General features: G+C 39.7%; 1 protein-coding gene across 1 annotated transcript in view; it reads left to right on the top strand.

Moving 5' to 3' along the window:
• The window catches only part of OSBPL11 (oxysterol binding protein like 11), a 70,554-nt gene that overhangs the window by 28,675 nt on the left and 20,580 nt on the right, over nucleotides 1-21,299 (top strand). The window contains 7 exon segments of the mRNA XM_049785890.1: nucleotides 2,154-2,329; nucleotides 3,626-3,705; nucleotides 4,786-4,947; nucleotides 8,894-9,095; nucleotides 11,958-12,103; nucleotides 14,577-14,717; nucleotides 19,752-20,250. Of these exon segments, the coding sequence (XP_049641847.1) occupies nucleotides 2,154-2,329; nucleotides 3,626-3,705; nucleotides 4,786-4,947; nucleotides 8,894-9,095; nucleotides 11,958-12,103; nucleotides 14,577-14,717; nucleotides 19,752-20,250 (1,406 nt within the window).

The raw sequence follows: 21,299 nt of genomic DNA on the forward strand, positions 1-21,299 counted from the left end.
ATTTCTTTTTTTTTTTTTTTTTTTTTGGTTTTTGGGCCACACCCGGCAATGCTCAGGGGTTACTCCTGGCTGTCTGCTCAGAAATAGCTCCTGGCAGGCACGGGGGACCATATGGGACACCGGGATTCGAACCAACCACCTTTGGTCCTGGATCGGCTGCTTGCAAGGCAAACGCCACTGTGCTATCTCTCCGGGCCCAACTCTTAATTTCTTAATGTAGGATCACTCTCTGCATTATTTAGAAGTTCTGTAAATGCTAAGCAATGAGAGTGGTGGGTGGTCAGAATGAAACAAGTGGTTGCCTTTCCAACCACAGTTTTCATAAGTTCTTTTACTCATCCTAAAAAAATACTTCATAGAATATTTTTTAGATTAAATTTGCTTTTGATAATACTTTACTCTATGGAGTGAAGTTGTAGACTGTGTTCCAAAGATTACCTTTCTTTTTTTTTTTGGTTTTTGGGCCACACCCGTTTGACTCTCAGGGATTACTCCTGGCTATGTGCTCAGAAATCGCCCCTGGCTTGGGGGGACCATATGGGACGCCGGGGGATCGAACCGTGGTCCTTCCTTGGCTAGCGCTTGCAAGGCAGACACCTTACCTCCAGCGCCACCTACCCGGCCCAAGATTACCTTTCTTATTTTGGAAAAAATTAGCATTTTGGGTGCCAGAGAGATAGCATGGAGGTAAGGCATTTGCCTTGCATGCAGAAGGATGGTGGTTCAAATCCCAGCATCCCATATGGTCCCCTGTGCCTGCCAGGAGCGATTTCTGAGCATAGAGCCAGGAGTAACCCCTGAGCGCTGCCAGGTGTGACCCTAAAACCAAAACAAACAAATAAACAAACAAACAATTAGCATTTTGATTTTTATTTTCAATTTTTTTTTCAGGCAAGCATTTATTTAAATTTATTTTAACATGTACATTTACTTTGTCCCTCGAGCCCCAGATTGTAGTACATTATAATATTTCTTACACAAAGCAATCCAAAGCCACATAATTTATGCAACTCACTTAAGATTAAAAGCTGTAGTATTGTTGACACAATTGATCATAATACAATAATTCATTAAGAATGAGTCAAAGGAGCACAGCAAAGACTGTGTTAGTGTGCAAATTGTTTGCATAGGCCCAGCACAATATAGGGAACATGGAAAGAAAAAGCCTTGGCCTAAATACAAGGAGACCTTATCCCTGAAATTTTCTGGCATAAGACCAACTCTAGGCTTCAGGCATATTGGTTGTCCAACCCAAGTCATTATCTGTAGTGCCAATACACTTTTATTTTACACACAGTCACTGTTGTTGGTGTCAGGTTTTTGTAGCCAAGGATCTCGGAATATGTCCATATCCTATATAAGAGTCAGGATGATGCAGGCACGGGGACCATATGGGATGCCAGGATTTGAACCAATGACCTTCTGCATGAAAGGCAAACACCTACCTCCATGCTATCTCTCCAGCCCCTAAATTAATATTTTTTCTTAGATTAATCTTTAGCCAAATCAGAACCTCAAGTTCTTTTCCAAAGTGTATCAGGATCTCATCATTTAGTTTCAAGTTTCTTACATTTGTGTGTCTCCAGTTGCAGTCTTTCATTTTTAAACAGGATAAGTAATCTATTAATTGTGACCTATTTAATGATCTTCCTACAAAATCTGTCTACTGTGGAATTCTTATTGTCTGTTTCATTGATTAAATCTTGTCAGAGATTCACTTATCTAGCATTTTGTTAGCTTCCCACGCATAATTCATGAATTCATAATTCATTTTTTTTTATGTGTTCCCAATAAATTTTAAATAAGCTTTCTCTTTACCATTTGTCTTAAGACAGCTTAACTCTGTAAAAGAATTCTGGAGAGAACTCTTCATCTGCCAGGATACTGTATCTGTTTCCTTTTGGCCTCATCTCATATGTTTCCCTACTAAATGCCTTTCTTCAGCTGAAGGTTTTATGTATTTAATTAAACTTACGCAATTATTCAATAACCTTTACTGCCAAGAAATTTTAAATATGTCTTGAATGCTTCTGAATTTTTAGTAGCAAACCTCCAAAGCATTATAAGTATATTGTTTGAAATTTAGTTAGCTTCCATTTTTGCTGGGGGGATGTATTTAAAAATTATGACTTTCTTTTTAAAAATCATTACAGGTTTTTTGTTTTAAATAATGAAGCTGGGCTCTTGGAGTACTTTGTGAATGAGCAGTCTAGAAATCAGAAGCCCAGAGGTACTTTGCAGCTTGCAGGAGCTGTAATATCACCGAGTGATGAAGACTCTCACACCTTCACTGTAAATGCTGCCAGTGGGGAACATTATAAACTCAGAGGTATGCCTAAGATGCGAGAATTACTAGTGTGATTTTCTTATTCCCATGAGAAGTTGGTGTACTACCTTGCTTTCATTTGGTTTTTTGAATTAGGAACTAAAATCTGTGTTTGCTTTAAGAATTTATGAAATCTTTTTGGGTCACACCGGCAGCACTCAGGGGTTATTCCTGGCTCTACACTCAGAAATCACCCCCTGGCAGGCTCGGGGGACCATATGGGATGCCAGGATTCGAACCACCATCCTTCTGCATGAAAGGCAAATTTCTTACCTCCATGCTATCTCTCCTGCCCCCAAGAATTTATGAAATCTTGAGCAGATTGTTTTAAAGTAGTACAATGAGGAAATCTGTTTAAGTTAATATTGGCCCTCTGTCCAGGGACATAACTTCATGGTAGAGCGAGCGCATGCTTTGCATGTTTGAGGCCCTGGGTTCAAACCCTAGCACACCCAACCAAAATATATACATAATGGGCCATGTTAAAATCTAAAATATAGACTTCATTAAATAATAATAAAAATATGTATGCATTACATTGTACACTTTTATTGAATCTGTTTGCAGGGTTACTTTGTGGCGTTTCAGTGATTAATTTACATAATTGGCTTAATGAGATGCTTGTATTTATTAAAATTAAGTTTAATTTGTAGTTAGATAAATTGCTTTGTATAGAAGTTTGATTTTTTTTTTAAAAAATTAGTGGACATAAAATCATGATAGTGTTCAACTGGAGATCTACAAGTACTGGAGACATAGCAAATTCTTCATATGTGATTTTTTAAATAAGACTTAAAACATTTATTATTCTTTTTTACTTTATTATTATTATTATTATTATTATTATTTTGGGTTTTTGGTTTTTGGGTCACACCCGGCAATGCTCAGGGGTTACTCCTGGCTCTTTGCTCAGAAATCGCTCCTGGTAGGCACGGGGGATCCTCTGGGATGCCTGGATTTGAACCACCATTGGTCCTGGATTGACTGCTTGCAAGGCAAATGCCTTACTGCTGTGCTATCCCTCTGGCCCCAAAACTTAAAACATTTCTAGTGTCATATACAATAGGTGCATATAACTTACTCATGTTATGATATAACCACTGCTAGCTCTGTATTACCTATGTAATATCATCATATGCCTGTGCTCTTGCTTAACTCTCTTCATTCAGAAGTATTTGCTTTAAGTAGAATAGGACTAATCTCTGATTTTTAGTGACTTGTAATATAATGCGATAGATAACTTACTGTGTTTCAAAAATAAACATAAGCAATAAATAACTTTTAGATTCCTTTTATTAGCTACAGATGCTAAAGAGCGACAACATTGGGTTAGCAGACTTCAGATTTGTACGCAACACCACACTGAAGCCATTGGGAAGGTATGTAGATTCTTGTATTAAGGCACAAAATGGGGAGAGAACTTGTAAAGTTATCTTTTACAATTATATACACATTATAAAATTTGACCTTCTAAGTGGTACAATTCCATGTTTTTTCATATATTCACAAGATTGGGTAGCCATTACAATGATCTAATTCCAGATATTTTTCCTGGTTTCCCTAAACCATATACATAAACAGTTCATTCTATATTTTCTCCTTCCCAAGCATAGGGCAAATACTAATATATTTTCTGTTGCTGGGAATTCATTTATTCTGGACTTTCAATCTAAACAGTTATTGAAATAGAAACTACTAGTTTATTCTAAATATATGAGAAAATTTATTATGATAAATATTATTAAATGTGTTTTATTCTGTAGTATGTTTTAGATTTTGAAATTAGAATTTTTTTTTTTTTTTTTTTTTGGTTTTTGGGTCACACCCGGCAGTGCTCAGGGGTTATTCCTGGCTCCAGGCTCAGAAATTGCTCCTGGCAGGCATGGGGGACCATATGGGACGCCGGGATTCGAACCGATGACCTCCTGCATGAAAGGCAAACGCTTTACCTCCATGCTATCTCTCCGGCCCCGAAATTAGAATTTTTTTATTATTTATATGGTGTGAAAAAAATGTTTTAATAGCACACACCTAGAATTTTTAAAATGTCAGCTTCATGCATGCTCTGGTATGATTGAAATGCTTAAACTTGAATTTCTTATATTTTTGTTTTCAGAAACATTCTAGACTCAGTCCTGTGGTTAATTTAATTTTTTTTTTTTTTTTTTTTTTTGGTTTTTGGGCCACACCCTGTGATGCTCAGGGGTTACTCCTGGCTATGCGCTCAGAAGTTGCTCCTGGCTTCTTGGGGGACCATATGGGACGCCGGGGGATCGAACCGCGGTCCGTCCTAGGCTAGTGCAGGCAAGGCAGGCACCTTACCTCCAGCGCCACCGCCCGGCCCCGGTTAATTTAATTTTTAAAACTGTTCATATATAAGCCTCAAATGTATGATAAATTGAGATTAGAGAGCCTGAAATTTTCAAAGGAATAAGTTGTTTTGTCGTTTTGTCTAATAGAATAACCCTCCTCTGAAGTCACGGAGCTTCTCACTTGCATCTAGTGGTAATTCTCCTATATCCCAGAGGCGACCAAGTCAAAACGCCATTTCTTTGTTCAAACTACAATCAGTGGGCAAAAGAGCCCACTTACCTCCTGACCATCTTGTGGAAGTCAGAGAAGTGAGTATAAAATTCATTAACATGAACAAAAGTACCTGCTTGGCTTTGTCAAGAAATTAAAAAATGGGGCCAGGCAGTGGCGCTGGAGGTAAGGTGCCTGCCTTACAAGCGCTAGCCAAGGAACGGACAGCGGTTCGATCCCCCGGCGTCCCATATGGTTCCCCCAAGCCAGGGGCGATTTCTGAGCACATAGCCAGGAGTAACCCCTGAGCGTCAAACGGGTGTGGCCCAAAAACCAAAAAAAAAAAAAAAAAAAGAAATTAAAAAATTTTGTTGGAACCCTCATATTTCCAGTCTAGTATGCTGAGCTAACTTTTAATGCATAAAGACATCTGAATATATAAGAAGTCCTCAGTTTCTTCTAGGAAATTTAGTTCATCCACTCAGTAGGCATTGACAGGGTACACTGTCATTTTCCAGAAATCTGTATCTTTTACTTCTCAAGTAAAAATACTCTTGATGAATATGTATTATCAAAGGGGATATTAAGGGCTTGAGATGGAGGCCTAGTGGTAGAACAAATTCTTTGCATGTATAAGCACCTGGGTTTGATTCCCAACACCTTAGAAAAATGATGTACTCCGAAAGGAAAGACTTGACATTTTTATATTTAAAGAAAATGTATCACATAGTTTTAAATATATAGTTTACTTGTTTGTTTACTTTGGAGAGCTCTGTCACCAAATGTTAACATTGTCTTATAATTATACTTTAAATTTTAGCGTTTTTCTAGTCAAGAATATTTCATTCTTAGACTTGTTCACTTTTTTGTTTGCTTGTTTTTATTTTGGACCATACCCAAAAGTGCCCATGAGTTATTCCTGTCTCTGTGCTAAGAAATGCCTACCAGTGCTTGGGAACCATATGGGATGCTAGAGAATAAAACCCAGGTCCACCATGGGTAGAAGATCAAACTCAGGGCCCAAGAGATAGCACAATAGTAGGGCATTTGCCTTGCATGCAGCTGATCCAGGATGAATGGTTGAATCCTGGCATCCCATATGATCCCCTGTGCTTGCCAGGAGTGACTTTCTTTCTTTCTTTCTTTCTTTCTTTCTTTCTTTCTTTCTTTCTTTCTTTCTTTCTTTCTTTCTTTCTTTCTTTCTTTCTTTCTTTCTTTCTTTCTTTCTTTCTTTCTTTCTTCTTTCTCTTTCTTTCTTTCTTTCTTTCTTTCTTTCTTTCTTTCTTTCTTTCTTTCTTCTCTTTCTTTCTTTCTTTCTTCTTTCTTTCTTTCTTTCTTTCTTTCTTCTTTCTTTCTTCTTTCTTTCCTTTCTTTCTTTCCTTTCTTTCTTTCTTTCTTTCTTTCTATCTTTCCTTCCTTTCCTTCTTTCCTTCCTTTCCTTCCTTTCCTTCCTTTCTCCTTCCTTTCTTCCTTTCCTTCCCTTTCCTTCCTTTCCTTCCTTTCCTTCCTTTCCCTTCCTTTCCTTCCTTTCCTTCCTTTCCTTCCTTTCCTTCCCCTTTCCTTCCTTTCCTTCCCCTTTCCTTCCTTTCCTTCCTTTCCTTCCTTCCCTTCCTTTTCCTTTCCTTTCATTCCTTTCCTTCCTTTCCTTCCTTTCCTTCCTTCTCCTTTCCTTCCTCCTTCCTTTCCTTTCCTTTCCTTCCTTTCCTTCCTTTCCTTCCTTTCCCTTCTTTCCTTTCCTTTCCTTCCTTCCCCCTTTCCTTCCCTTTCCCTTCCTTTCCTTCCTTTCCTTCCTTTCCTTCCTTCTCCTTCCTTTCCTTCCTTTCCTTCCTTTCCTTCCTTTCCTTACCTTTCCTTCCTTTCCTTCCTTCTCCTTCCTTTCCTTCCTTTCCCTTCCTTTCCTTCCTTTCCTTCCTTTCCCTTCCTTTCCTTCCTTTCCTTCCTTTCCTTCCTTTCCTTCCTTTCCTTCCTTTCCTTCCTTCCTTCCTTTCCTTCCTTTCCTTCCTCTTTCCTTCCTTCCTTCTTTCCTTCCTTTCCTTCCTTTCCTTCCTTTCCTTCCTTCCTTCCTTTCCTTCCTTTCCTTCCTTTCCTTCCTTTCCTTCCTTTCCTTCCTTTCCTTCCTTTCCCTTCCTTTCCTTCCTTTCCTTCCTTTCCTTCCTTTCCTTCCTTTCCTTCCTTTCCTTCCTTTCCTTCCTTTCCTTCCTTTCCTTCCTTTCCTTCCTTTCCTTCCTTTCCTTCCTTTCCTTCCTATCCTTCCTTTCCTTCCTTTTCCTTCCTTTCCTTCCTTTCCTTCCTTTCCTTCCTTTCCTTCCCTTTCTTCCTTTCCTCCCTTCCCCCCTCCCTCCCTCCCTCCCTCCCTCCCTCCCTCCCTCCCTCCCTCCCTTCCTTCCTTCCTTTCGTTTTTGGTGGTTACTCCTGGCTCTATGCTCAGAAATTGCTCCTGGCAGGCTCGGGTGGAATGCCTGGATTCGAACCGCTGACCTTCTGCGTGCAAGGCAAACGCCTTACTTCCATGCTATCTCTCCGGCGCCAACCAGGAGTGATTTCTAAGTGCAGAGCCAGGAGTAACCCCTGAGCACCACTGGATGTGGCACCAAAACCAAAAAGATCAAACCAGGGCTGGAAAGATAGCATGGAGGTAGGGCGTTTGTCTTTCATGCAGAAGGACGGTGGTTCGAATCCCGGCATCCCATATGGATTATACTTTAAATTTTAGCGTTTTTCTAATCAAGAATATTTCATTCTTAGACTTGTTCACTTTTTTGTTTGCCCCCGTGCCTGCCAGGGGTGATTTCTGAGCATAATGCCAGAAGTAACCCTTGAGCACTGCCGGGTATGACCCCAAAACCAAAAAAAAAAGATCAAACCCAGTTGGTCACATGCAAGGCAAAAAAAAAAAAAAAAAAAAAGCTCTAATCTCTAAAATTAGGTAGCATAATGGAACCAGAAAGTTTAATTTGGAAAGAAGTAGCAGGTAAAGTCATTCTGTTCTGTTTTGTTTTGTTTTGTTTTGTTTTGGGCCACACCCAACAGTGCTTTAGGGTTTTTCCTGGTTCTGCTTTTAGAGATTGCTCTCAGAAACTGGCAGGCACAGGGGACCATATGGAATGCTGGGGATTGAACTCGGGTTGGTTCTGGGTTGGCTGCATTGCAAGGCAAATGTCCTACTTACTGTGCTATTGCTCTGGCCCCCATTCAGTTTTTTTTTTTTTTAAATAAACTTTGATTCAGGCCAGAGAGATAGCACATCGGCAGAGCGTTTGCCTTGCACGTGGCCGACCTGGGATGGACCCAGATTAGGTGCGGCCATCCCATATATCCCCCAAGCCTGCCGGGAGAGATTTCTGAGGACAGAGCCAGGAATGGCTGTGTGTTTCAAGAGTTCTAGATCTGTGTACCTGGGAGTTCCATTAATGTGGTGTCTGCAGACTAATTGTGAAGCAGTGAAGTTGGTAAGACAATTTTTTGTATAGCAGCAGCTGTGGGGTTTGGTATAGTGCTGATGTTTTATAAGGGAGGGAACTTGATCTGGTCCCCTCCCTAGGGCATCACAGAGTTTTCAGCCCAAAAATCAGTGTTCTCGCAGCTTCAGTGGCTTACATCTCTTCTGAGAATAGTCATGAAGCTGTGAAGATGGGCAGTTAACATGGTGACAGCTATGTTAAAATGGTTATGCTATTGATTTAGTTTTAAACTGAGCCTGACCAGAATTCAGAGAAGTAATTACAAATCTAGACTGGGATTAATTTACTATAGGATGAAATGTTTACTACTACTATTCAGATGATGCAGATGGTTCTTTCTGGTTGATAACGCATAACTTTATGTTGTTTGTCTTTTCAGTTCTCTTGCTCCTAAATAAAAATGACCATATTTCATTAGTTGATAAGTACTATTAATCGATAATGAAATAGATATATTTTATTTTGGTACTAAGTTTGATTTATCCCCAAAATGGCTCAGAAACTAATAATGATAATTAAAATGACAACTTTGTGTACATGCTACACAGAAATCAAATGGGATATATGGACTTGTTTTTCTCAGATGATGTCTCATGCTGAAGGACAACAAAGAGATTTAATTAGACGAATTGAATGCCTTCCTGCTTCTGGCCATCTTAGTTCCTTGGACCAGGACCTCTTAATGCTTAAAGCTACTTCTATGGCAACTATGAACTGCTTAAATGATTGTTTTCATATTCTTCAGTTGCAACATGCCTCCCATCAGAAGGGCTCATTGCCTCCAGGTAAGTTGATATAAAGGTAGGACTTCACATTGAGGGTCTGAACATAGGAAGGAATACGTTTCTTAGAGAAGCTTAATTAAAATTAAAAATGTATATGTAGGATGTGATGTGATTCAATAGTAAGGCACATGACTTGTAAACATCAGACCTGGATTTCATCTTCTGTACCACCAAAAAAGTTATTTTTTTGAGGGTCCAAGAGTTAGTACAAAGGTTAAGACACTGGCTTTATATCCTGCAGAACCTTCTTGTTTGAATCTCTAGCACCACATCTGATTTCCCAAGTACCACATAGAGTTATTCCTGAACACAACTGGGAAGAGCCCCTGAGTACTGCTGAGTATGGCTCCATCTCTATCTCCCTCTCCTGAGATATCTTTTCTTTGTTTTCCTCACTGAGACTGTACATATATACTCTTTTTATTACTCTTATTATTTTTTATAATACCTTTATTTAAGCACCATAGTTATAAACATGTTTGTAGTTGGGTTTCAGAGTCCTCTTTTTATTATTTTCTCTTTATCTAAAAATACTTAAAAATTTTATTTATTGACCACAAATTCAATTTATTAAAACTGAACTTGGACCAGAGAAATAGTACAACAGATAGTGCATTTGCCTTGCACATGAACGATCCGGGTTTGATCCCCATCATTCTAACTGGTCCCTATTTCTGCCAGAAGTGGTCTCTGAGCACAGAGCTGGTGATAAATCCTGAGCACAGCTGAGGGTGACCCCTACTAGCCCCCTTCAAAAAAAAAAAAACACAACCCACATTAATATAAATCCATATCTGTCACCTGGGAGATTTCTCAATGATTAAAATTATTTGTCTTACACTCTTTTTTTTTTTTTTTTTTAATGGTTTTTGGGTTACACCCGGCAGTGCTCAGGGGTTACTCCTGGCTCCAGGCTCAGAAATTGCTCCTGGGAGGCACGGGGAACCATATGGGACGCCAGGATTCGAACCAATGACCTTCTGCATGAAAGGCAAACACCTTACCTCCATGCTATCTCTCCGGCCCCTGTCTTACACTCTTGTGATCTCAGCAAGGTTGAGAATTTAACTCTCGTTTCTCATATACAAAATATGTGCTTCTAGCCCTTTGTATTCTTCCTCCAGCCCAATACTAAATTTTATTTGCTTTATTTTTGGGGGGGCCACACCCAAAGGTGCTCAGGGGTTACTCCTGGCTCTGTACTTAGAAATCGCCCCTGACAGGCTCTGGGGACCATATGGAATGCTGGGGATCAAATCTGGGTCCATTCCAGGTTGACTGAGCACAAGGCAAACATTCTACCGATGTGCTATCTCTCCAGCCCCATCAATGTTACTTGATTTTAAAGATTGATGTTATATAGCACTATGCCAGATAATACATAATAAATACATAATTTAAACAATTATTAGCCAGAAATTTTATTTGTATAGTTTAATGTACGGTACTTTTTGGGTGGAACACACCCAGTTGTACTTAGGGTTTACTCCTGGCTCTGCATTCAGGGAACATTCTTGGCAGTGCTCAGGGGATCATTTGGGTTGCTGCAGACCAAATCTGGATGCCCATGTGCAAGGCAATTACCTTACCCACTGTAATATCTTTGGGTTTTTGGTTTTGTTTTGGGGCCACATCTGGCTGTATTCAGGACTTATTTCTGGTTCTGAACTTAGGGTTCACTCCTGGTGGTATTAGGCAATCATATAGGGTGGCAGGCAGGCATCAAACCTGGTTCAGAAGCATTCAAAGCAAACCCCTTCACTGTACTATTGCTTAGCCTCCAACTGGTTATCACTGAAAAAGATCTAAATTTAAAATGCTTGTATATGTTGTGTTTTTAGAAATAAGTTTATCTGTATATTAATATTTAAAATAAACATTTTAAGGTTGAAACAAAGAGTGCACATTTTTGGAATTTGGAAATAGACCCCGTAACATCTCTAGGGCTTTACTCAAATCATGAAACACTCCAGTCCAAGAGAAAGTATAACTAAATGGAGTGGCAAGACCCTGGTTACCTGTAGGTATTTCTACTGAAATTTGACTTTTCTCACAGTCTTGTGAATAACTTTAGTACTTTGAGTATCCCTTATTAAGCACTCTATAACCAAGCTTGTCTGAAACCTAGATCAGCCTCTGAAAACAAATGGAATGTTTTCCATTATTGATTAGGCATGGAATCCACTTTGTTGATCTAGTGGAGGGTAATAAGAGACACTGAGTCATTAATAGCAGGGATGACAGGTCTCTAAATGTGATCATTGCCTTTCACTAGGTCAGCTATTATTTATTCAGTGGAATAGCTCTTTAGATTGCAAGTATATGGAGCTTTTATTTTATATAATAAAAAATGTAGATGGATGCAGTTCTTAAATTAGATCAAAGGGTTATCTTGAGTGTTTAGAAAATTGTTACTGAGATTATGGTTCAGTCCCAAATTGAAGTTGATTTTACTGTTTCCTAACCCCAGACTCCTGCTATAATTGTGACTCTCTGAAGCCTAATTGCATACCTTTTGATCACCAGAGGGTTAGTATTCATGCAGAAAGAACAGAAGATGAGCAGTTAGGGTAGAAAACACACTTCAGGATTCAAAAATTTGCCCCAGAAGTGAGTTCATTCCTGTTGACTTGATTCTTTTAAAGATATCTGATTTCAAGGTGCAAGTTGCTATGTTGTAAAATACCCAATCATGGTGCTCATGCTAATTAGATATTAGTAGCTATCTTGCAGAGTCTCTTAACAGGTTAAATTGCTTTTAGTCTTGTTCATGCAAAACCTAAGTGTTTAATAAAACCTGCATCTGCTGAACTTTGCAGATTATGAGCACGTTTCAGCGAAAGTTTTCTCTTACTTCATCAGGAACGACAATCGAGTGGTTAGAACCAAAGATCCCTTTACCAAATCACTATAAAAATGGAGCTGACCAGCCCTTTGCAGCTGAGCAGAATAAACCAGCAGCAGTTCCTGAAGAGCAGTGTGCTGCAGAATCTGGACTATTAGCAGGGGTAAGATAATGTGAAAAATTAAAAATCACTGAAAAGGGCCAGTTCTCTGTAAATTGTGAAGATATGTAAGTCAGCATAAAACTGGAACAATATTCTTTGTGGCTTCTCAGTAGAACTTGTTCCCCTTTAAATGTCATTGACTTTGGAAGAAGATGTGTTGTATAAAATTGTACTTGTGGTGTTTTCCAGGCTAAGTTAATACCCTTTCTCTTTAATTTACTTTTGCTTGTTAAAAATTTATTTCGACTAGATTTACATATTTTTCTAAAATATTACTTATCTAATATAAGTTTGTGTGATACTTGTCTCATATTTTTTGCTCTATTGTCTTACTTAAATGTTAATTATTAGATAGTTACTGTGAGCCTGTAAATTTAAGTTTACTTTGTAAGACTACTTTACAAACCATTTTTTAATATATAAAATCTTTATGTAAACAACGTAATTACAAGCATGATTGTAGTTGGATTTCAGTCATAAACAGAAAACCCCTTACAAACCATTTTTATGTTGCTCAGTTGTGTTGTTAGACACAAATTCAGTGGTAAAATATTCATATTTCATAATTCTATGTCAAAATCATATAATTTTTTGTGTTTTGTATTTATACCTATTATTTTATAGTCATCCTAATTACATAGTTTTATTTTAAGCTCTTCTTGGTACTTATCATGAGCATTTATTTATGCTATTATAGCCTATATAATTAAAGGTTTTTTAGATTGAAGTAGCTTTTAAATATCTAGGTTGCTTGTAATTTGTTAGTATAAATAGTATATGTATGATCTTTGAATACTGTTTTTTTCCTCCCCTGTACTTGGACTATTTTTTAAGATTAGACTGCCAAGTAAAACTACTGAATCAAGAATTATACAGAGTTTATGGTCACTTGTATATTAGTAAATTACTTATTAAAAGAAATCAAACACAGGGACTTATTGCCAAAGCAGACAAAGACCTTAGCTTACTAAGGCAGTCAAAAAGCAGGGTGGACAGGGGACATTTGTTTTTAAATATGAAATGCTTCTTTTCTTTGTAACTCTTTAACTAGTTCCTTTGTGAAGCCAAGTAGATATGCGTGTTTATTACACTATTTAGTATATACCGAGTCTAGTGTTAGAAATAGAGAAGATGGCACAAAAAAGTTATTTCTCTGAAGATCCCTGTAATCTTTTTAGTTTTAAACATATATGCTGAACATATGGTAATGTATGATAACATGAAGCAGAGCTTTTTCCCTTAATTGAAAAGAATGAGCATTCCTGGCAGTGCTCAGGGGTTACTCTTGGCTCTGCACTCAGAAGTAGTTCCTGAGCTCGGGGGACCATATATGATGCCAGGATTCTAACCGGGTTCCGGCCTGTGTTGGCCGCATGCAAGGCAAATGCCTTTGTGCTGTGCTATTGCGCCAACCCCTTGAATGGGGAATTTTTGTTTGTTTGTTTTTGTTTTTGGGTTTCACTCGGCAGTGCTTAGGGGACCATATGGGATGCTGGAATTTGAACCACCGTCCTTCTGCATGCAAGGCAAACGCTCTACCTTCATGCTATCTCTCTGGCCCCAAATGGGGAATGTTTTGTAGAGAAATTAGAATTGGCCTTTGGAAGGAGACAGTATGTTTTTTTTTTGTTTTGTTTTGTTTTTTGGGCCACACCCATTTGATGCTTAGGGGTTACTCCTGGCTAAGCGCTCAGAAATTACTTAGGGGGACCATATGGGACGCTGGGGGATCAAACTGCAGTCTTTCCTTGGCCAGCGCTTGCAAGGCAGACACCTTATCTCTAGCGCCACCTTGCCAGCCCCATGGAAGGAGACAGTATGTGAGAAGAGTAAGAAGGGAATCTCAGCACAGTGGTAAGGCCTTGCGTGCAGAAGGACGGTAGTTCGAATCCCAGCATCCCATATGGTCCCCCGTGCCTGCCAGCGGCGATTTCTGAGCGTAGAGCCAGGAGTAACCCCTGAGCGCTGCTGGATGTGACCCCAAAACCAGAAAAAAAAAATGGAACTCTCCAGAAAAACACAGGAATAATGTGAACTGTGACACACATGCTTATTTTGAAGAAGATTGCCTTGTGATTTTTGCGTCTAAGTCCTGTCTTTTACTAACAAGTAATTGAATGGTTAAATTTCTTTTTCTTTTTTGTGGAGGGGTCATATCTGGAGGCACTAAGAGCTAACTATTCAGTGTGGCTAGCCTTCTAAGCTGTCACCCAGGTTTGATCCCCAGTATCCCAGGTAGACCTTATGAGCCCCACCAGGAGTGATTCCTGAGTGCAGAGGCAGAAGTAATCCTGAGCATCATATATAGCCCTAAATTACCCCTTCACTAAGTCCATTTTATCTTTGAATAATCTCACAGTATTATCTCTTCCACTGGGAAGAAATGGTTACTAAGGGTAGTTAGTCCACATGTTAGTAAAAGACAGGACTTGATAGCGCATTTAACCCTAGACATTTGTTTATTTGCATCAAGGAACCAGAAGAAATAAATACAGAAGATGAGGTGGAGGACACATGTGACAACAAGGAGGATGACTTGGGAGCTGTGGAAGAGCAACGTAGTGTTATTCTACATCTCCTGTCGCAGCTCAAACTGGGCATGGACTTAACCAGAGTGAGTTTGGGGCAGTGGCTATGGTTGTCATATACTAGGACTACATATATTTGTGATTGATAATGGTGTCAGGGCTTTTTACTCTTATGAAGTGTTTTCTTAAATCTCTTGATAATTATTATTATTTTATTCATGTTGGGTATCATTTCTTAAATTTTTTTTTTCTTGTTTTGGAACTATACCGGCCCATGCTCAGGCCATGGCTCTGCACTCATGAATCACTCCTGGTGGTGCTCAGGGGACCATATGGGTTAATGGTCAGCTTCATGCCTTAAAAGCTGGGTATAATTTCTGTTGTAGATATATTTTCTTTTTTTTTTTTTTTTTTTTTTTTTTTTGGTTTTTGGGTCTCACCCGGCAGTGCTCAGGAGTTACTCCTGGCTCCATGCTCAGAAGTCGCTCCTGGCGAAGGCAATATTTTTATCATCTTTTCCAAAAAAAAAAAAAAAAAAAGAAGTCGCTCCTGGCGAGCACGGGGGACCATATGGGACGCCGGGATTCGAACCGATGACCTTTTGCATGAGAGGCAAACGCCTTACCTCCATGCTATCTCTCCGGCCCCCTGTTGTAGATATATTTTCATGTTAATGGTTCAGGTAAAACTATTGTTTCTAAAATTAGGGGCCAGAGTGATAGCTCAGCGGAAGGGCACTAAAATTGATTAAAGTCAATGGCCATTTGACTAGAGAGATAGTCAAGGATTATAAGGTGCTAACTTGCATATAATGAATATAGTAGAACCTTTAATAATTAACTCTTCATTAAAGACCTTAAAACATAAACATCTTTCCCTAGAGAATCAATCTAGTAAAGCCTAAAAATGGGAGCTATAGGTGTTAAGATGATTGTCTTGTGTCCTGATTTGATCCCTGGCATCACATATGGTCCCCCAACTTCTGCCAGGGGTGACCCTGATTGCAGAGCGAGGAAATGCCAAGCACCACAGGGTGTGGCCTCAAATAAAACAAAAAAAAAAGGAGGGGCCTGCGAGGTGGTGCTAGAGGTAAGGTGTCTGCCTTGCAAGCGCTAGCCAAGAAGAACCGTGGTTCGATCCTGTGTCCCATATGGTCCACCCAAGCCAGGGGCAATTTCTGAGCGCTTAGCTAGGAGTAACTCCTGAGCATCAAACGGGTGTGGCCCGAAAACCAAAAAAAAAAAAAAAAAAAAAAGGAAATAATTTTATAAGAAGTTTGGTTATTATGGTGTATGTTGCCCTGTTGAAACAACCCCTTATACCTTATCTCCAACCCTAGGTTAGGTGAACAAGTCTGAATCATGGTCACACTTGAAATAATCCAAACCAGGCTGAGAGTGAAACAGTATAGTCTGGCAGTCTTCTGCCTCGTATAGAGAGCAAGCTGCCTGCCAGAACTGCCAGAACCACTCCTGGGTAGGGTGTGTGTGTTTGCTTTGTTTTGTGGCCACATCCAACAATGTTCAATGGTTGCTCCTGGCCCTGAACTCAGGAACACTCAAGTGGACCATATAAGAATGCTAGGGACCGAACCATTGTCATCCGTGTACAATGCAATCCCCCTACCTCCTCTACTATCCTCCAGTCCAGAAAATGTTTTTAAGTCCCTATTGTTTGCCCATCCACCTCCCATCCCCATTTTTCATCTGGGAGTTCTATTTGCTTCTAGTCTTGTATTTGTAATTTTTTTTCCTCAGCAGTATGGTATTTCTTGTACTTCTATTCTTGTACTTCATTCATGATTAAGTGTAGGGAAGCTAAAAGCCTAAATTTTAGAGTTTTGTTGTTGTATTTTTCTTTTTTGGGCCACATCTGGAAATGCTCAAGACTTACTCTTGTCTCTACACTCAGGAGTCCTACAGAGCTCTGGGACCATATGGTATGCCAGGGATTGAACTTGGTTGGTCATGTACAAAACAAACACTCTATCCACTATCTCTGGTTCCTGATTTTAAGTTTTGAATGTGTGTGATGTTCATTGTCAGATAGTGTGGGGTTGTTGGGCAGCTCATTGTCAGGGTCTCAAGTTTTTTGTGCTGAGGCTATCATTCCTCAGCAGAGTTCTTCTAATCTCCTTTGACTGCAAAGTAACCAGGAGTGGTGGAAAAGATGTCTGAATTGAGATAGTGTCTTAGCATCTTAACTTTTAAATATATAGGTTACACATACATCATACTCTTCTGATTTGTGCTCTCTGAGAATCACCTGATGCCTCCAAACTAGTATATAAGTTCTTGTTTCTAGGACCAAACCAGTAGTGTGGAGGTAGGGACTAGATTCATAATCTGATTGCTATGCACACAATTTTACTCAGTCTTCATTTATTTCATGCTTTTCTAAATGCCTCAAAGCCAGTCAGAGTCAACCTAATGCTATCAGTTCTTGAACCTGCTGTGGAAATGAAGTGTAACTATTCTTGAGAATCCTCTTTGTTTTTAACAGCTCGACATTTACATTATGCTGTTTTATCTACTTTGTTGGTATCTCTAGGTTAGTTTTTGTATTTATTTATTGTAATGATTGGAGTTTCAGTGAGAGCAAAATTACCATCTTAAACTTCAGTGAAGAGTACCATCAGTATCTCTTGTATTATTTGGACCATCTTTAGGATCAACTTCCCAAGTGACTGAAGAGTCTACTAACTGAAGGTTTTATTTATTTATTTATTTTTTTTTGGTTTTTGGGTCACACCCGGCAGCATCAGGGGTTATTCCTGGCTTCACACTCAGAAATCGCTCATGGCAGGCTCGGGGGACCATTTGGGATGCTGGGATTCGAACCAATGACCTACTGCATGAAAGGCAAACGCTTTACCTCCATCCTATCCGGCCCGAAGATTTCAATTTTAAGCTAGCTAGAATCACAGCTGGTCTTAATTTTATTCTTATATTTCTTTTCCTGTATTCATATTACCTCTTAGGACTAGATCTCTCAAAGATTAGTTATCAGACTAAATGATATGAACATCTTTAAACTCTTTAAAAGCATTGCCAAATTGCTTTCTTAATGAGTTGGACCCAAGATTCAGGGATAGGATTCAGTATAAAACAATTTCTTCGGGCCCAGAGAGATAGCATAGCGGCGTTTGCCTTGCAAGCAGCCGATCCAGGACCAAAGGTGATTGGTTCGAATCCCGGTGTCCCATATGGTCCCCCGTGCCTGCCAGGAGCTATTTCTGAGCAGACAGCCAGGAGTAACCCCTGAGCACTGCCGGGTGTGACCCAAAAACCAAAAAAAAAAAAAAAAAAAAAAAAACCCAAAACAAAACAAAAAAAACAACCAATTTCTTCGTGTATTAGACCCAGCTTTGATTTAATAGGCAGAACCTATAAACAAAAGAATTTAAAACTAATTTTTGGTGTCTCTCCATTTTTGCATTAAGTAAAATATTTTAGGGACAGGGAGATCAATGGCTGGAACATCATGCAAGAAAGGGTTCCTTCCTTTAGTATCACATGGTCCTCTAACATTGCCTCTCGGCACTAATCCAGGAATTAGCCCCAGCACCTTTGGATGTGGCCCAAAATAAATAAATCAGATCAATAAAATATTCAGATTTCCTTATACTTAACCTGATTTTAGGTATCAAAAGCTTTCTTCTTAGAACTAATTCTTTTTTATTTTATTTTCGGGACATACCTAGCTGTGCTCAGGGATTACTCTTAGCTCTGCACTCAGGAATCCCTTCTGGTGGGCTTGGGAAACCATATAGGATGCTAGAGATCAAACTTGGTAGCATGGATGCAAGGCAAGTGCCTTACCTATTGATCCAGCCTCAGATTAATTCTCTTGTGCTTAAAATTAATTATAAATTATACATACATACATATATATATATATATATATATATATATTTGTTTTTTAGACCACACCTGATGATGCTCAGGGATTACTCCTCGCTATGCACTCAGAATTCACTCCTGGCTTGGGGGACCATATGGGACACCGGGGGATTGAATCACGGTCTGTCCTAGGCTAGTGCACACAAGGCAAATGCCTTATCTCTAGCGCCACCACCCAACCCCTATAAATCATATTTTTACTTTGAACAATGATACCTTTATTCTTGAGAAATTATTGAGGGACTGCTGCCTCCAGCAGTGCTTGGAGCCCAGTGAACACTCCTGTGGTACTCTTGCTACACAGACCTGGCAGCTCAGTGCTTAACTCCAGCAGTGCACAAGGATCATCAAAGCCAACCATGTTATTCAGGGGTCCTTGTGAAAGAGATCGAACTCAGTACCTTACACTTGCAAAGAATGCACTCTAGTCCTTTGAGCTTTCTTACCAGCCCCACAATTAAGTTTTTACATAGGATAGTGGGGGTAAAGCCTGAAGAACATTTATTTTGAAGAGTACTATCATTTCCCTGATGATAGTTTTATCTAGTTTAGGAGCTTGAAAAAAATTGTGTGTGTGTGTCCTTACCCTGTGTGTGTATCCTTACCCTGTACTACTATATCGTAATCCTCTTAGTCCTAAAATGTTAATTACTTGGACATTTACATTTTATTTTAAGCATGCTTGCTTTTTGTATAAGACATTTTTTTTTTTTTTTTTTTTTGGTTTTTGGGCCACACCTGGCACTGCTCAGGGGTTACTCCTGGCTGTCTGCTCAGAAATAGCTCCTGGCAGGCACGGGGGACCATATGGGACACCGGGATTCGAATCAACCACCTTTGGTCCTGGATCGGCTGCTTGCAAGGCAAACGCCGTTGTGCTATCTCTCCGGGCCCAAGACATATTTTTTTTATGAGTTATACTATCTCTTACAGTGAAATGTCAAAGATTAAGGATATGGGGGCCAGGCAGTGGCGCAGGGCATAAAGCATTTGCTTTGCATGCACTAGCCTAGAACGAACTGCGGTTCGATCCCCAGGCATCCCATATGGTCCCCCAAGCCAGGAGCGATTTCTGAGCGCATAGCCAGGAGTAACCCCTGAACGTCACCGGATGTGGCCTAAAAAACAAACAAAAAAAAAGCTTAAGGATAGTTGTGTACAAGTGTACACATCAATTAAAATTTTTCTCTTTGGTTCTTATTGGTGTTGTTATTTTAGGTGGTGCTTCCTACTTTTATCCTAGAGAAGCGTTCCTTGCTGGAAATGTATGCAGACTTTATGTCACATCCGGACCTATTTATAGCCATCACTAATGGAGCCACAGCTGAGAACAGAATGATTCGGTTTGTTGAGTACTACCTTACCTCCTTTCATGAAGGCCGAAAGGGAGCCATCGCAAAGAAACCATACAATCCTATCATTGGAGAAACATTTCACTGTTCCTGGAGGATGCCGAAAAGCGAGGTAGCATCCAGTGTCTCTAGCAGCTCTTCCCTTCAGCCTGGTACAAATCAGGCTCCTCTCTCAGAGGAGGCTTTGAGCCAGGTGGAGTCAGACTGTTATACAGTCAGATTTGTTGCTGAGCAGGTTTCACATCATCCTCCTGTCTCAGGATTTTATGCAGAATGTGCAGAGAAGAAGATGTGTGTCAATGCTCATGTCTGGACTAAGAGCAAGTTCTTAGGCATGTCAATAGGCGTGACAATGGTTGGAGAAGGTAAGGAGAAAAGTCCTTCAGACTTTAAAAAATTATTATTATTTTGTTTGCTTGTTTGGGGATCTACATACAGGCAGTGATGCTCAGGAGCTACTCCTGGCTCTGCTCAGGAGTGACCCTGGCAGTGTACAAAACAGCATTTGTTACTGTGGATCTAAGCAAGGCTGGCCAATATGCGAAACAAGTGCTTATGTTTTATTTTCTAATTTCTCGTATGTTTCAGAATGATATTTGAAGGAAGGTATATCATTAGATGAATGTAATGTAAATTCTCCTTTTCTGATTTTCTGATTCTAAATGTAAAATACTTTTATTGTTAGAAAATTTTGAAGACTTAGAAAATTATTAAGAACATAAAACGTCCCTTATTCCTCCGTCCAAAAATGAGTATATTTTTTAGCTAGCATTTTATAACTTTCCTGTTTGTACTGCATATATTCTGTATTCTCTATATATAGCATATATTTTCTATATATTCTTTATATATTGTTAATATCTTTGTGGGGGTGCATCACATGGTGATGCTCTGTGGTTCTATGCTCAGGGATGACTTTTTGTTTGGTTTTTTGGCCACACCCGTTTGATGCTCAGGGGTTACTCCTGGCTAAGCGCTCAGAAATTGCCCCTTGCTTGGGGGGACCATATGGGACGCCGGGGGATCGAACCTCGGTCCTTCCTTGGCTAGCTCTTGCAAGGCAGACACCTTACCTCTAGCGCCACCTAGCCGGCCCCTCAGGGATGACTTTTGATAGGCAAACGGAAGGCAGGTTCTTTTTGGGCTTGATTCGCTGCAGCATCAGGCTGGCAGATAGGTAGGTAGGCTGGCCAGTTAGTGGGTGGCTGGGTGCTCTGGGCCCCCAGACTGAAATTTTAGACTCCCTCAGACCAGTAGGCAGGCTCTCTTTAGAACTTTCTCCCTTATATAGGGGGAAAGCCTTATATAGGCTTGGTCCAGCAGTCCCAGGTTCACATTTAAGGGAAGTGCTTTAATTGAAAGGCATCATCAGTTTAAGGAGAAAGAAAAGCTCTGGGCTGAACTCCTACAGCAA

The sequence above is a fragment of the Suncus etruscus genome, chromosome 13 (assembly GCF_024139225.1).
Source record: "Suncus etruscus isolate mSunEtr1 chromosome 13, mSunEtr1.pri.cur, whole genome shotgun sequence".
Classification (NCBI taxonomy): domain Eukaryota; kingdom Metazoa; phylum Chordata; class Mammalia; order Eulipotyphla; family Soricidae; genus Suncus; species Suncus etruscus.